This window comes from Podarcis bocagei, assembly GCF_964188305.1.
Source record: "Podarcis bocagei genome assembly, chromosome: 12".
NCBI classification, from domain to species: domain Eukaryota; kingdom Metazoa; phylum Chordata; class Lepidosauria; order Squamata; family Lacertidae; genus Podarcis; species Podarcis bocagei.
Genome location: NC_138137.1, coordinates 13,204,157 through 13,221,893, shown reverse-complemented (window position 1 = coordinate 13,221,893; position 17,737 = coordinate 13,204,157). Strand labels below are relative to the sequence as shown.

Genomic DNA, 17,737 nt, shown 5'->3' with positions numbered 1-17,737 from the left:
CCACTTCTTTTTGTAGAGCTCCCACTTTCTGGATTGCTTCTCCAGCCAATTCCAGATTTTCCGCTGTTGCTCCTTGCAAATTCTCTATGGCTTGTGTGTGCTGGGAAACTTGATCAGTCAATTTTTGAATCGAGGAAGTTGCTTTATCTATCTTCAAAGACTGATCATCCACCTTCTGGTTTAAACTTGATAGTTGCTCCAATATTTGTTTAAGTAGTGTATCTGACCCACCTGCTGCCATATCTTCCTCAGTGGACTTCTCAGTTGTTTCCCCTTGTTCCCTTTGGGTCACCAGTACAGCTGGAACCGACGACCGGCGTCCTTGGGTCAGTGTTGTTTGTACAAATTGTGTTGGTTTTCTTTCCTTTTCTTTCTCCTTGGCCTCTTTAGATTCCTTAGCTTTAGATGCTCTTGTTCTCCCTGCACCACTCATTACACATCTGTCAGTGTTCAAGGTCAAATTGTCTATTGTTCCATGGGAAAGACAAGTTCAATTATAAACAACCGGTAAAGTGGAATTCAAAACAAAAGTCAGTTCCCAGGATTTTATAATCCGAAAGCCCTGTAGGGGGAGTGCCACCAAGTTTCAAAAACAAAGAAGGAAGTAGTCCGCCATTAAAGTTCCAAATTTTTTTTTTTTGACTCAGTAAGTTCAATATCCAACAGTCCCTTCAAAGATTCAAAATTCCCCAGAGCACCTTTTAAAGTTCAACAAAGTTTCACAGGGGGTGCTTGCAACAATATCACATCCAGACTTTCCTGCTCAAATGTATCAATTATACTCCAACAAAGTTTTTACAAAGTTTGCAACTGTTTCCGCAGTTTAGCACAGTCTCTCTCTCCGGCAGCCCGACGATCTGGCTCTTTAAAGATCACCCCAAAGGGAGGGGGAGATAGGAGGAGACCCCCCGTTACTCGTTCTTATAATCAAAGTCCCTTTCCACCTTCAGTTCAGCAGAAAAAAGAGCAGATTTAATAGCACGAAAAAGTTAAAGCTTCCCAAAGTCCCGTTTCGAACGCTTCCGCTTTTTAAATGCTTTGCTTTGATCTTGTCAGCAATGTCGGAAGACGGACTTCCCTTTTTTCGTCTCCCGCTTTCAGCCAATTTTACGAAATTCTTTGCCAAATTTTAGTCCCCTTTACTCACGGGTATGTTACTTGCAGTTTGGTGTTGATTTTAGGAAGAAGGATCAGCGCTCATCTGTAACAGCCGCGCGGCTTCACTTCCGCGGAAAGAGCGATGAACTCACAGCACCGCTACCCCTCCTTCACTCCGGGTCTCCTTACGGGGTCCCTTCTGTGTTTTCGGAGCAGCTTCTGGTGCCCGCCGAGTCCCACGGCCACGGGCTCACTCTACCCGTGGTTTATCTTGATGGGTCGTCGCTATGCCGCAGCGAACGACCCTTTTCCGCGGAGCCCCTCTTCAGAGCTCGAAGAGGACCGCCATTACAGTTTCGCGCCGCCCCCGGAAGTCCGGCTTCAAGCCGGCTTCTAAAGCAGTTATCTAGCATAAACGCCCTGCTTTCAACTATTCTGTGCCTAACCTCAATCCTTTTTCATTTCACACCTGTTCTGTTGAACAAAACACAATAGGCTTAATTGCAATTATGGTTAAAATTACTTTTGATACAAGTTGGCAATTTATAAATTGTTGTCCCACCATGCAAATCAAGTTTGTGGGCCCTCTTTTTAATTAACCCCCATCATATATAGGCAGGAGAATAATCCTTTGTAATGCAGAGGTTTTTTTAAAAAAATTAAAGACTGAACCTATTCGTTTCTGAAGGGCAACCATTTCTAAAATGACTAAATGGGTTAAAGCATAGTCATCATGAGCCACACAGTGAGCTCACAAATTCAGAATGCAACGAAGCACAACTTTTTTCATACAACACCAGACCTCTTCATCTTGTCAAGGCGTCACTGCAAACGTTTCTCTACATTCATGCCTTTGGTCAGGAACTCACAATGGGCTCTTTTCAAATAACGCTTGCATGGATTTCTCATCATCCACAGACCACACCTCATCCTCGTGAGGAATGCACACTTCCCAACCTATCTACACCAAAAATAAACTGAAAACCGCTAGTAGAGGGTCGCAGCAACACAAGGCCTCAGAGTTTGTGCTGACCACAGTTGAGCTGCCAACAGCAGGAGCAATGTTTTTTTAAAAAATAAAAACAAGTTCAATGAAATCCTGCTCTTGAGCATGTTTAAATTTGAGACTTGCTCAGAGCAGTATCTGATGCTCAGAAACAGCTAACAAGTTGTGTTCAATTGCTCACCTCTATCATCAACACTGTCTATCCTCCCTCCTTCCAAACTGAAGTATGAACAATGCAAGGGCATTTAATTGTTGAGCCCATTCATTTTGAGAGGACATCCTTATTTTGCATGCTATTACAGTGGTACCTTGGGTTACAGATGCTTCAGGTTACAGACTCCGCTAACCCAGAAATAGTACCTCGGGTTAAGAACTTTGCTTCAGGATGAGAACAGAAATCGTGCTCCGGCAGCACGGCGGCAGCAGGAGGCCCCATTAGCTAAAGTGTTACCTCAGGTTAAGAACAGTTTCAGTTTAAGAACAGACCTGCAGAACGAATTAAGTTCTTAACCCGAGGTGCCACTGTATAAGGAAGCACATTACATAGCGTAATCATGTGTAGTTCTCCAGTCTGCTGAAGAACCTGCAGTCTAGTATGTACTCGGAAGGACCACATAAACCTTTCTGCACTTTTATTTCATATGGTCCTTTTTCCTGTTTTGTGTAATTTTCATTTAATTCTCTCCCTTAGAATAGAATCATAGAGTTGGAATAGACCACAAGGGCCATCGAGTCCAACCCCCTGCCAAGCAGGAAACACCATCAGAGCACTCCTGACATATGGTTGTCAAGCTCACAGTGAGCTCACCTTCTTAGATCATATCTGTTCCAAATATTTTCTGTATTACAAAATTACAATTATTAAAAAGAAACTCCTGTCCATCATACATCCAATGCCCTACTCACATGCCCATCTGTGAAAACAGCCAGACTGGCAGGATTAGGGAGAGGGGATTTTTGGGGATGACTCTATATTTGTGGGATGTTTTGCCCCATCAGTGAAAGCCTTTAAGAACGTCTGCATTCTTTGCTACTAGCCAAGAGAAGGAACAACAACAAAAGAATAAATTGCAGACGAAAATGATGGAGTATGCAGAGATGGCAAAACTGACAGGGAAGATCTGAAACCAGGAAGATCAAGTATTTTAAAAAGACTGGAGAAAATTCTTAATTTATTTTAAAGACCACTGTAAACAGTTAAAATCATTGGCAGGGATGTAATGACACTTGTAATGTGGAATTAACTACGGTAACTATGGACATACAACAGATGGACAATGGTAAAAGATACAGTAAATTTAATCTTAAATATGGAACCCATGGAGGGAGGGGAGGAGGGCCGAAGGTTCAAAAGAACCTTTTATTTTAATGTTTGAAATGGTTAAGTTAAAATGTATAAAATTGTGAAAAACCAATAATAAATAATAATAAATAAAGAACTTCTGTATTCTCCTAAGCAGGATGCTTGCTCAGATTGTTGAACTTATGAAGTGGTTGTAGCTACAATTATTGATCAGCTCTTAGTGCTCTTGCCGGCCTTGATGTGCTTTTAGTGTTAGTGCTGGTTCTTAAACTAAGTTTTAGTAATATGGCCATATTGCTTTTTGAAGATTATCATTATTTATACTGGATGCCGATCAATGGAAGCTGTCGTGAGGTGGTTTTTCTCTTAAATAACTTAAATACTTTTAATAGTAATATGAACAATAGTGTCGCAGTCAAGCTGAATAAAGGAAACAAGCTATTTCTTAAAACAAGGGCAACCCCTGACCAAAGAAACCCAGCAGAGAATGATTTGGTGCAAGGGTTATGTGCATGCACACAGCTTCTAAAAACTAGGAATCTTTGTGTCCTCCACTTACTGCTGACAGTTCACATGTGTGTGCAAAAATATTGTGTGTCCGTATGAGTCTCTTCTTGCATCAAGGTTATAGTCCTCTGTAATGCATCATAACAACAGCAGCTGGAAGCAAGACATGCACATCTGTACTAGTATTCTGTGCAACCCGCAATACTTGTTTACATGGTAAGAACACAACCTCTGCATCTGAATGGACGGGCAGTTCATACATTCAGACTCTTCAGAGCCCTGGTAGAATGGCCACAATGTCTGAAGAGGAAAACAGAAGCAACTCATAATTTTCACTTTGGTTTTCTAGTTGTAGGGCAATTTGTCCCTGCACAAAGATGCCTCTGTTCGCCTTTAGCATCATGTGGAAAGTAAATGCCTGACTTGCATCTTAGCTTCTGAACAAGGAATCTTTGGAGCACAGCAGGACTGAAAACATGCCTTGTGAAAATATGCCTCGGCTCTTATCAGACTTGGTTTCTTCATCATAAATCACAAGAAAAGTTGTCACCGGGGAAAAACCCCACCTCATGAGGCCCACGCGTCAGAAGCTTAGGAGCTGTCAGTAATGGAAACTCGATCCTCGGAAATGATTCAAAATGCCAACAGTCCCAGCCACAACGCTAACAAAATCAACAACTTTATTTCAGCTTCCTGGCTTTCTGAAGTGCTCAAGAAAACTTGCAAAAAGAACAGTTTCTCATCATTTAAAAAATAATAATAAATTAAGCGAACTCTAGTCATTCTGAGTTACTAACAAGGTTGAAATGTCTGCTTGGGTGTGTCTGACTATCATGGTAGCTTCCTCATTAAACTCTTGCTAATGTAAGATTTTTCCCTATTGGACTTCAACTCGCATCATCCCTGACCGTTGGTTATTACGCTGACTGGGAGTCCAAACACATCTGGAGGCTCCACAGGTCATCAACGAGTTAAAGTGAAGCAAATTGTTGGTTTCTACTTTATTGTATGTACACAAAATGCAGAAATGCATATTATATGCTCTCAGATTTAAGCCACAAGTACAGTGGTGCCTCGCAAGACGAAAAGAATCTGTTCTGTGATTCTCTTCGTCTAGCGGTTTTTTTCGTCTTGCGAAGCAAGCCCATTGAAGGATTAGCGGATTAGCGCTATTAGAGGCTTTTAGCGGCTTATCTGCTGATCGGATCAGCTGATAAGCGGCTTAGCGGCTTAGAAAAAGGGGGGGGGAGGAAAAAAAACCCAGCAGGAACTCGCAGGACATTTTCGTCTTGCGAAGCAAGCCCATAGGAGATTCGTTTTGCGAAGCACCTCCAAAACGGAAAACTCTTTCGTCTAGCGAGTTTTCCGTCTTGCGAGGCATTCTTCTTGTGGGGCACCACTGTAAAAGCATACTCTACATGCTGTAATATTCTGTGTAAACCAGGCATGTCCAAAGTCCGTGGGGGGGGGGGCTAATCCGGCCCGCTAGTTGATTTAATCCAGCCCCCGTGGCAGTATATGTCCTGGGGTAAAATCCTTTAAAAAGCTCAGCAACTTTGGTCGGCCCTCACGCATGTTCACTTCATGAAATCAGGCCCTCTTTGAAAAAAGTTGGGGCATCCCTGGTTTAAACACCGGTAAGATTGGCTAAGAATAGACAGGGCCAGTGTTCGGAATTAGCCAGGTGCAGGCACATTTTGTGATTGGCGCGGGTCCAACTGCAACCACATGGCAATCTCTGGATACCAATTGTGGAAGGCAAAATGTCACCTAAGGAAGGATCTGAAATATATATTTTTTTGAAGCTTGAATTAGTTTTATTCTGGGTTGGGATTTTTTAATGCTTTAATGTGTTGCAAACTGCTTTGAATTTTATTCTTCAAAATAGGAATTGGTACAGAAATGCCAACAAATAAAAAAAATTTTTTTTTTAAATCCCAATGGGGGAGAACAGCACCTAGACATTCCATTGGAGCCAGTGTTAGGAACTCAGATATATAAGCTAGGTGCCAAATGGCTGGTTAAACCAGGGTTACAGTTGCCAAAACAGAATGCCTTGTTGCCATTTTTGAGCCAGACGGCACGAAAGTTGTATTTTTCAATACAACTTTTGGGTTCCTGAAACTCATTCTGATTGTGCAGATAAAATATCACAGAGAGAATTCTACAGGCAGTGAGTGTGCTAGAGCAGGGGTCAGCAACCTTTTTCAGCAGGGGGCCGGTCCACTGTCCCTCAGACCTTGTGGGGGGCTGGACTATACAGTGGTGCCCCGCAAGACGAATGCCTCGCAAGACGGAAAACACGCTAGACGGAAGGGTTTTCCATTTTTGAGCTGCTTCGCAAGACGATTTTCCCTATGGGCTTGCTTCGCAAGACGAAAACGTCTTGCGAGTGTTCCGATTTTTTTTCGCTCCCCCCCTTTTCTAAGCCGCTAAGCCACTAATAGCCTTTTAGCCGCTAAGCCTTTAATAGCCGCTAAGCCTTTAATAGCCGCTAAACCGCTAATAGCGCTAAGCCGCTAATAGGGTTGCTTCGCAAGACGAAAAAACCGCTAGACAAAGAGACTCACGGAACGGATTAATTTCGTCTTGCGAGGCACCACTGTATTTTTATTGGGGGGGGGGGGATGAACAAATTCCTATGCCCCACAAATAACACAGAGGTGCATTTTAAATAAAAGGACACATTCTACTCATGTTAAAACACACTGATTCCCAGACCGTCCATAGGCCGGATTGAGAAGGCGATTGGGCCTTCTCAGTCCAGCCCCTCACAAGGTCTGAGGGAGAGTGGACCGGCCCACTGCTGAAAAAGTTTGCTGACCCCTGCTCCAAGTGCTGAGCCAACTAGTTCCACAAATGCTCTCTTACAAGCCTTCTTGCAGGACTTTTATGAAGATGACAACAAAGCAGCCCATATCACACAAGAACAATCCGTGGTTCTTTCTTCTAATCCAGTCATCAAAAACCTTAACTTCATTTGGCGTTTCCATCCTTTTGCCCTACCACACAGGGTTCAGCATGCATGTGGCATGCTAAACGCTGTGGCAAGCATGTGTGTGTTGCAGCTGAACTGGCAGGTAGTTTTAGCATGCTAGACCTCAAAAGAAATTGTCTGCATCTCAAATACTCTTTGGATTAGACTGCCTGTGTGTTTACACAGAAATGTACCTTAAACTTTGGTTTTTCACAACATTGTGGGAAGTAAATGTTGACTGGGGAGCAGGAGCTTTCCACACCCCATTCTCTTCCTATCTTTAGTTCCAAATAAAAACTGCCTAAGAGTTAAAAAGGGACAATGGCAAGATGTAAACCTACTGTTTTCGAATGTGTTGCCTTTTGAAACTAACATACTAATAAAAGCTAAAATGCGGCAGCTAGACTGGTGACTGGGAGTGGCTGCCGAGAACATATAACACTGGTCTTGAAAGACCTACATTGGCTCCCTGTACGTTTTAGAGCACAATTCAATGTGTTGGTGCTGACCTTTCAAGCCCTAAACAGCCTCGGCCCAGTATACCTGAAGGAGCATCTCCACCCCCATCGTTCTGCCTGGACATTGAGGTCCAGCACCGAGGGCCTTCTGGTGGTTCCCTCTCTGCAAGAGAGAGGAACCAGGGAACCAGGCAGAGGGCCTTCTCGGTAGTGGTGCCTGTACCTGTGGAACGCCCTCCCATCAGTTGTCAAGGAAATAAACAACTATCTGACTTTTAGAAGACATCTGAAGGCAGCCCTGTTTAGGGAAGTTTTTAATGTTTGATGTTTTATCGTGTTTTTAATGTTCTGTTGACAGCTGCCCAGAGTAGCTGGGGAAACCCAGCCAGATGGGCGGGGTATAAATAATCAGCGGCGTAGCTAGCCACTCGAGTGCCCGGTTGCGGTGTGCGCATCCTGCAACCAGGGGCGGGGCGAGGCACGCTGCATGGAGCCTCTCTGCTACCTCCCCCTCAACTGTAGGGTGGCTGAGGGAGAGTCGGTGGGCAGACGCAACCCGAACACTGCTGTTTCAGGCAGCACGGAGCCTGCAGGCGCCCAACCCACCACATCACTCCCAGGAGAGTGCTGACCCCCGTGGTGTGTTGCCCAGTGCCAGCCTTGTTTAGTTACATTTTTTGGTTGAATTAAAAAGTTTTATGATCCCAATTTTTTAAATTATTTTTAAAAACTTACATTTTTGTCATTTTGTCACACACACACACACCCCGGGTTGACAGCCAGGGCGGACCACACCCCCCGCGCCCCCTTCCTCTGCCACTGTAAATAAATTGTTATTATTAATATTAATAATAATAAATCACTTCAGCTACGACTTTCAAACCACTCATGTTTCCATTTCCTGATTTTCACAAACTAGGATGCAATTGCTGCACACAGACTTGCACTTGTAGAATGAGTAGACTAGGCTTGCTCTGAAAATTCCCACATGCGCAACATACGCCAAAGTTCTGGATAACTCAATGCTCCTATCGTGTTCAAAACCAATTCCGCCACTTACACTTAAATAACTATCAGGAGATTAAAGGGGTGGGGACACAATATTCTACAGCGATGAATTTCTCGGTGTATTCCATGCAAATATATGTCATCAGGAAGCAATTCCTACGTTACATTTTCTTCATGGGTGTGCCTTTAGAATCACTAGACCAGAAAAGTACACATTGGGTTGGATCCAGACCCCGCCCCCAGCAGTAGCATCCCCTTAGTGGAGTTCTGCTCAGGAAAGCACGAGAAGGGCAGAGCAGAAAGGCCCTTTTTGCCACTCCCACCTGCAGCCTCCAGCACTGCCTTTGAGGCTGCTCCAACTCTCAAAAGCACATTTTTAGGGGGCACAGGGGTGCGGGAAATGAGCACACATTGACTACTCCGCCACTGCCATTCCTTCTCTGGATCAAAAGACTTCTGTGGATGCAAAGAGTCCTGCCATTCATGTCTGGAACCTAGCCACAGAAAATATTCTTCCAGAAATTAAATGTATGTGGATTCCCCACCCCACACCAGGGAAGGAAAAGAGAGCGAGTGCGATCAAGATATTGCATTCTTTGCAGCTCCCGAAAAAAACAAAGACAAAGAGGATTTCAATTCCAAAAGAATGTTTCCCATGCTCTTTCCTTTGGCAGAATCGTTCTGAAAATAGCCCTATAGAGCAAAGCCTTATGTTGGAAGAGGCCTGGAGTCAACTGTATACATTTTCTAATATTTCGTCAGTGACACTGCCCCCTACATCCTTCTCAGGCTTTTCCTGAGGTGGTGGGGGTCTATTATTGGATTCCAAGGGGACTTGAAGTAGCCTCAGCTTTCCTCTTTCCCACAAGTACGTTAATTAAAATAATCTTACACACCCACTGTCTAGACCTTCTGTTGCCAAAATTACTATTGTGTTTCATTACGTGCTTTCAAGGACATCAAAGTAGACCGCTCGCAATGCTATTTAGCGAAGGGCAAAAGCCAAAACTCACTCCCCGAGTTTAGACGCGCTATATTGGTACACGTCTACTTCTCCAGAGCACATTTATACACTGTCATTCAGCCTGACTGGTTTCCGCACAACGTGTAGCTTCACTCCTCAGAAAAGCAAAATCCAAGCTCGCATGACCACTTCTTGACGCCAGGTGATTCTTATTCTGTGCAGATTGCATCATGCCCATGATTAGAAAGAAGACTGTCTGAAACAACTGCATCTTGTGCTCAGGACAATTTTTCAGCTTGCTGCTCCCCCCGCAAAACAACCAAACCTCAGCACAGATGAGCAACTGCATGCACAAGTAAAATCCAAAAGCAACTGTGTGAATTGGGGCCTAGCCTACCATTAACGTGGCTGTCCTCTTTCAGGCTTTCAGGTTAAGACAGAAAGTTCTAGGAAATAACTAATATTAAATCACAGTCCTTGCCTAATCTGGTATGCCCTAGTTTCAATTTTACCTAGACATGAGCTAAACTGTGCAACCCCACAAACTTCCTAATTACAAATTAGCATCTTCCTGAGATAAAGAAATTTTTTTAGTGTTAAGACAAAATTGTTGTTAAGTCCATCACCAAAAGAAAGCTGGCGTAGCATAGTGGTTATGAACATTAACCTATGAGCAGGGAAATCCTCCTAAATTTAAATCTCAAGCTCACTGATTGGCTTCTCTATCTATCATGTGGCGTTAACAACACAGGTCTACAGCTGGAGACCACAGGGAAAGACTTCTACTCTCATGTAAACTGCTAGAGACATCCAGCTTGCCACAGAATGCTGGAGAGGATGACAAACCTTGGGCCGACCCAAGGAGGCCATCCTTATGTTCTCAAGAAAATGATTTCCTGAAAATTCCTGACAATTGTAGGGCAGGAATTACATGCTTTCAGAAACCGAAGTTGTTGGATCACATCTCCCATCATCTGTGACCACTGGCCATGGTAGCTGGGCCTGATAGGGCCTGTAGTCCAACATCTGGAGGACAACATGTTGGCTACCCTGGCCCAGTAGTGTGGAGGGCACAGGGTGCAAAAATTGTTAGGGGCACAAAATTTCAACACCCAGTGCTGCCTCAATACAGCTGTGCACTTCCATTGCTGGGCTCCACTGAAAATGGCTTCTCCATGCAAAGCAGTCAAAGACCTCTGCAGATAACAGAATAACTCCTCTTTTCTTACCTCTGCGGCTGCAATCTACTGGCTGACATGAACACCGTTAGGCAGTTGAATGTGCACCCTCCCACCCACCCCTCCGCATGGTCCCCGGGTGCTGGCAGCCCTCGCTATGCCACTGCCCTGGCCTACCATATCCCTGTTAAGTGACAGCAACCGTAAGGCTAGGGGGGGAAATGTAAGTAGCATGTGACGTTCTCTTATCTGCTCACTCTTGGAAGCGTTTTAAATATAAGAATCAAGTAGGATAGAAGAGTGATGGATTCACTGTACTGATGCTGTTACAATTGGGACACTTAGCCCTATGATCTACCACTGGAAAAGCAAAAGAGGCATGTGTAATTAGTGGCAAAATCATCTCCCGTTTTCAATAAAGCCAGCAGCAGATCTACCATTTGCGATCATACGGGCAACCTCTACTCATTAAGCTACAGGCCGGCTCTTCAGCTTCTCTAAAGGTCAGTGCCCCACCTGGCAAAGGAGTAAATGGAAAAACACATAAGCTACTACTGTCAGAATTGCATAATGAGCATACCATGATAACAGATTCAAAGCCTCGTCAAGAACGCGCCCTAATGAGAAAACACCAAATATGCTGAGCACCTGCTAGTAGAAAACCAAGAAGGATGACTAAGTAAGGTGAGCCAACGGTCCAATTACTTCTTTAACCTGTGGCAGCCTGGGCACTGAATCTAACTGGGCACACTCAGCTGGTTTAGTGGCAAGGGAGCAAGTAAGTCCTCTTGCATGTGAGAGGCTGCAGAAGAACAAGGCAAGGGACATGCAACGTATAAGTGCCCCATAGAATCCTTTTTGGCCCAGCTGGCTGCCCCATACACAAAGGCTTGGGTTCGTTCAAAAGGGCACCCTCTCTAGGGAGCATTCTCAGTTTACATGCTGACCCATTTCTACTGTTCTATATCACCCCACCTCTTCCAGAGAGTGGGGAGCATGAGAGGTAGCCACTTTCCTTGGTAACAGAGCGGCAGGGACGAGACTTGACTCCTCGCCCCATCAACCGTTCAGAGCAACCCACAAGTTAGTTGCCGACGAGGGACAATTTCCCAACAATTCTTCTTAAATCCTAGTACTTTGGGGTTCACCGGGTGATGAGCTTGGTTGCCTAAACAGAACACAGCTTAAAAGCAATACAGTATTGTACAAGATACAATCTTATGTGGCCTTGGTGCCATGATCCTTGATTCACTTCCATGGAACTAAAGGCCACTTACAACTGGCCAGTTTCTTACACACAGAATTTTTCCAGGTTGTCACCCAAACCGGCAACTGCTTTGGGCAAACCTAGTCAGCCTTTTCGGGGCAAGAACGAAACACTATTTAATCAATTTCCCCATCAGATTATTTTAAAGCCAGTGATTAAAATAATAATAGCTATAATCCGACACACAGCATAAATTAACTGCAGCCACTGAGACATTAAAATTGGTATATCAACTTGCTTCTAAAATACGCTTCCCATTCCCTTTTTCCCTAGCTTATCATTTTCTACTGAAGTTTTTACATTAAAATTGTAGCTTTCGGTAAACATAATTTGAAAAGTATTAGCTGCTCCCCGTGATTACTGACACTGAAAAGAACAACACAAGAAATATGCCTGCAGGTGCAAAATACTGTAGCATTTATCAATGAACGTATAAATAAAAATCCAATGCGCTGTTAAGTGTAAAAACACATATACCTACCAAAGTAGTCAGCCTTTGGACAAACATCCATCTCCTGCTCCAGGCGCTGGGTAAGAGCTTCTAATTTTAATTCAGCTGTGGATGGCCCCTGTTCCTGCTGAGGAAGGAGTGTCTGGCAGGGTAACTTTATTTTTGCCGAAGCGGTGGTTTCTTGGTGACCAGAGTCATGCCGCAGAGTGGCGGTGCCCTCTTTAAAAGGAGATTTCGGAACATCAGAAATCATTGGCCCATGAGATGTTGAGCAGATGGAATTCTGCTCGGGACTTATGCCAGACCCAGCACAATTGAGCCTGTGATTTTGACCGTGGACTACAAAATGACCTGTCGGTTTCGGATGAGTGTTAGTTTGCTGATAATCTACACTTGGAGGTAGGGGAGCAGGAAGGAGGCCGGAAGCTGAAGGCTGAGTACTGTCACTATGCCTCGACTGAATATTGCCATTGCTTTTGTTTGGAGTACCAGAAGCCCACAATTCCATGCCACAGTTTGGGTTAAAATCATCAGATCGATTGGAAGGGCGTCCAGAGAATGACGGAGACCTCTGCTGCGAATATTCCGCAGGCAACTCATCACCAAACCCAGCGGAAGAGGACAACGGGGTACAGGCCTTAGAGAAAGACGATGATCTCGGGCAACCTGGATTCGGCTCATAGCTTTGGCTAAGCCCCGGGCCTTCGCCACTGCTTTCCTGACTTCCATACCCGCTTTCTGAAGACCTGTAGGAGTTTCGTGGCTGCTGGTATGAATGGAGATCTGCCTGAGGTTTCGTAGGACTTCTCTGCAACGACTCGTCATGATTAACGTTGGACCATAAATGGGGGCCCATGCTGGATTTCAGGCTGGGAAACTTGCCAGCATCTCTTCCCCAACTTTGAAGGCTTGCCCGGTTATCACTGTTATTGGGCTCCTCATGAGAAAGAGAACAAAAAGATGTCTTAGGATTACATGGGTTCAGCTGACCTGCTCTCTGATAACTATGTCCTCCAGAAACGTCTGAACCCTGGAGACTTTCACTGTATCCATAATCATCGCTGGACCTCTTGTCATCCTGGTATAACTTTGCTCGCTCTCCATCAGCATGCGCTTGGGGCTGGTTTGGGAAGGCAAGTTGATGGCCTGCACACACGGTTGACGGTGTAGCCAGAGGGGGCTTTGCTATATTTTCTCCTGAATGCAGTTTATTTGTTCCTGCAGTGCTTCTAGCCACAGGATGGCCTGGCAGCAGATGCTGAATCCCAAAACCAGCCCCGCCATTTGGAGCCCCCGAGGCCGAGTTCACCAATTCCTCTTGTTCTCGCTGTTTCTGAAGGTGAATTTTGGCCATTTTTGTAGCAAAAACCCTCCTCGTTTCTTCAAATTCTGGGTTGTTCCCAACCGCTTTGTCTACTCGAAAGAGCCCATCCTTGGAGGCTTCATACATATTGAGATCTTCTATAAATTTACTTGCCTCCAGACCCAGGTCATCGTATTTGTCCATTTTGTAAAGATTCACTTGTGCCTACAAACAAGCAGGATGGAAAAACCAAGCGATGGTATTTTAAGTGTTCAAGTCTGCTCAAGATTTCCACTCAGCAACCAATGGGGCTACTTAAGGCATCCAAAACATCCCATGTAAAACGTAATTAATATTTTTATGAGAAAAAGTAGAAAAACAACAATAAAGCAGGTCCCCAAACCTGTTCTTAAAACGTTTCCTCTTCCTCAGGTTATACAAGATAACTAAGTGCAGAGGGTATCCCCTCAAAAATGGCAAGATCCAATTCTTTGTGCTTTTAATCTGACAGAAATGTTTCTTCAGGCTTCCCCCACGTTTATTCACTTTGGTGGAAAATACTGAAATAATAAATAGAGGGAAAAGGGGTGTTTTAGCACAAATTTCACCAAAACTCACACATTCTCTCCCCTGCTACTGCCAAAGAAGATTACCTCTTGGGCTAACCTTGGGGGCAGACAAACTGTGGAACAGCAAGTGTTGTTTGGGGTCAGGTCAGGGTGGTGCAAGGAAGTTTCTAAACAGAGGATCTCTGTGGATGCTTTTAGTTGAGATTCCGGCATTGCAAGGGTTGGACTAGATGACCCTGGGGGTGGGGGGACCCCTTCCACCCTTGAGAGACTCTAGGGTACCCACGGGGTCGCCCTGCGTGGAGTAAACAGGAAAAGCCCTCCAACCAGAGGAAACAGGAGCAGCTTCGGGGAAGCCGCGCGCAGGTTCCTATCCACTGTGGAGGAAGGAAGGAAGGAAACGCGCGCTTTCCAGATTCCGGCCCCGCCAAAGCAGAGGGGAAACCTTCGCCACTCCGCCGCCGCCCACCCAACCCGACTCAAACTTGGGAAAGGAGACTTCTCTCCTCGCCACCCCGCCTTCCTCAAGAATGTCCCCCTCCTTCCCGCTCCCTCTGGGGAGAAAGAGGCCACTTGGAGCAGCGCGCGCGCAGACCTTTTGCGCGCAAACTTTTTACGCGCGGAAGTTCTGCTTGCTTGCTAGTTTGCGCGCAGGCAGCGGGCAGCGCCAACCCTTTGCTGCGCTGCTTCTCCGCCTGACTCACTCACCCGAGGGCGGACTCCGCCTGCTCTGTAGGGGGAGACGAGCTTCTCGCCTTCCTCCCCCCCCCCCCGACGAAAAGTTCTCGCGGCTGCGCTAGCGGGGAGGACGGCGCGCTGCTTGCTTCTCCTTCGCCAAGGGCCGTGGCGCCGCCGCCGCCGCTCGCCTTTGCTCTCCGCGCAACCGCGAGGTTTCCTTCCTCCCTTCCGAGGCGCCGCTCTTTTCGGGCCGCCGAGGCACTTCGGCCTCCTCCTCTTCCCTTTCTCGCTCGCTCGACAACCCCTCGCCTTCCCGTGCCAGGCTAGAGGAGGAGGCGGGAGGAGGAGGAGGAGGAGCCCAGGCCGGCGGGGAGGAGTTGCGAACAGGTCTTTGCAACGTGGTTGAAAGGGAAAGAGAGCGCGAGGGAGACCCGCGTTAGTCAGCGCCGGAGCGCGGCCAAAACCGCCCTGCTCTCCTCCCAGCGCTTGCAGCCTCGGGTGATTTACTCGCGGTTCTCAGTGCCCGTCCCGAAATATTATCAGCAGCCGCAGTAGTCTCTGCACGGGTGGCGCTCCTGCCTTCAAAACAACCCTGCGAGGTAGTCCGGGCTGAATGGCGGGTGGCTGGCTCGCTGTCAGTGGCCGCTGACACTTAACTCAGTGGTTCTCCAAGGGTGGCAAATCACCCTGGTGTGGCAGGAGGGGATGGCAAGTGTGGCAGGAAGATTCAAGGACAACCAAAGAAACGTTTAAACATGTCAGTGCAGTGTAAACATGTCTGGCGTCACTCCGAATATGGATAGGTATCTTTCCAAAATGAGAGCCGAGAGCACCAAGGGATAACTGTAGACAGTCACAGGACATTGCCAGGAGTTGTTCCTGTTTTCCAATGTATTTCTTAACAATAATAATAATTTAAAAATTGGTGTGGCGCAAGCAGATTTTTATTATATAAATTCAATAAATAAATATATAACGATCTGATTTACATCCTATGCCCTTTTAAAATGTGTTTTTTTGTGGGGGGGCCTGTTGGGTTGTTTTTATTTTTATTATGCATTTTGTGGTTTTATATCTTGATTTTATTCTGTGAACTGCCCTGAGACCCCCCAGGGTTTAGGACGGTATCTAAATTAAATAAATACATAAATAAATAATATTCCAAAAGTTTGGCCCAGAGAACAAAGTTTGAGAACCACTGCACTAACAAGGTGCTGCTTTTGAGCACATGCGAGCAATGTTTCCTTCCCTCATGTTTTCTATCCATAAACAACATTTTTATGGGTGCAGAATTAGTTGCACTGACTTCCAAATCCAAAAGGGCAGGGGGGGGGTTTCCCCCCAGCTGGAGCTCACTAGAGCTCAGCTCCTGCGCCTCTCAGGTGAGTGCCATTGCCTTTCTAAGAGAACAAGGGATAAGTCTGTCGTGAGCACCTCTTTTTCTAGAAAAATAGCCCTGCAAAAGGGTACAGTGGTGCCCCGCAAGACGAATGCCTTGCAAGACGGAAAACTCGCTAGACGAAAGAGTTTTCCGTTTTGGAGGTGCTTCGCAAAACGAATCTCCTATGGGCTTGCTTCGCAAGACAAAAATGTCTTGCAAGTTCCTGCGGGGGTTTTTTCCTCCCCCCCTTTTTCTAAGCCGCTAAGCCGCTTATCAGCTGATCCGATAAGCCGCTAATAGCGCTAATCCGCTAATCCGTCAATGGGCTTGCTTCGCAAGACGATAAAGCCGCTAGACGAAGAGAATCACAGAACGGATTCTTGGATTCTTTTCGTCTTGCGAGGCACCACTGTATAGGTGAATGTGAAGCTAAGGACCAAGACCAAGATGACAGTCCACCAAGGTCTTGTGTTGAGCATGCTGTTTTGTGGAAGTGAGTTGTGGGTAACCTGACACCCACCAGGAGCAACACATATTGTTCATGGAGTGTGAAGAGACATTAGTGTCTCTTTTGGAAGTGCCTGGGGCATATGCTGCCCAGAGACCATCCGAGTCATGCCCTCTGACCCAAGGTCAGAAATTATAATTCACACTGCTTCAGTTTATACTAATTAGTAAAGCTTTCATTCCTTAAAACACAAGCAGGGACCCTCGAGCCTATGGACCAAGTTAGGATTGGTACAGGCCCCAATTTGGCCTATGAGGCCATTTTTTCCAAACTGCTCACCTGCCCTACAGCTGATGTCATTGATATGTGACTTCAGGTGTGGGGTAGGTAGAGACATGGATGCAAAGGAACAAGTAGGAACCTCTTGATTGTTCCCTGCCCAAAATGGGAACTCCAGTACAGCTGCTCCCACCAGGGCTTGCTGTCAGCACAAATATATGTTTTTATTTATAATAAAAATATTATAATCCTCAGTTCAGTAAAAAGATCTCCCATGTGCTTTATGTAAACCCAGCAAAAATACAAACAATTTAATATTTTCCCTAAAAACTAGGTTAAAACAAAGCGCAAATCACAAATAAAACAGAATTTTCATTTGCCCAAACAAGACTTGAATATGCCAAACTAAGCTCTCAGTATGACAGCCCTGAATCTGTTTGTGTTTACCTATTATTTCTACAGTAACTGTAATTAGAAAAAACGTGCTATAGGTTTTTCTCAAAAGAAAGCTGTATGGCAGGTCATTAAGGCTGCAATTCTATAGTCACACATGAATTTGAGTCCCCTTAAAGTCAGTGGGACTTACTTCTGGGTAGACAGGTACAGGATTGTACTGAAATATCCACATTTTACATACTAGGGAACTGTGAGCGTTACTTGTGCAAAGCTGAGCAGAGATTTGAATGACTAGGTCACCTATGTTCTCGTTATTCTTTTGGCTGGTTCCCTTGTACTTTTATTTTTATGGACATGACATTTTGCCAAGTACAAAGCATCAGACAAAATGTTCTGAATGCATTCTGTCTATAGTAAGAAAGCCCTGTGTTTCCCTCACATTCTGTCGACATGCTTGATTCCCTAG

The 17,737-nt window shown here is 45.4% G+C and overlaps 1 protein-coding gene across 3 annotated transcripts in view; it reads right to left on the bottom strand.

The window, feature by feature from the left end:
• The window catches only part of LIMD1 (LIM domain containing 1), a 52,935-nt gene extending 37,758 nt beyond the window's left edge, over window positions 1–15,177 (bottom strand). The window contains exons 1-3 of one of the 3 annotated variants that reach the window (XM_081164572.1): window positions 14,798–15,170; window positions 13,924–14,080; window positions 12,248–13,745 (exon numbers count right to left, since the gene is read on the bottom strand). In XM_081164572.1, coding sequence (XP_081020698.1) covers window positions 12,248–13,724 — 1,477 coding nt within the window. In that variant the 5' untranslated portion in view covers window positions 13,725–13,745; window positions 13,924–14,080; window positions 14,798–15,170. Of the gene's footprint in view, window positions 1–12,247; window positions 14,081–14,797 lie in introns of all 3 variants that reach the window. The other 2 variants (XM_081164574.1, XM_081164573.1) reach the window with 2 other exon arrangements.
• Between the last annotated feature and the right edge of the window lie 2,560 nt (window positions 15,178–17,737).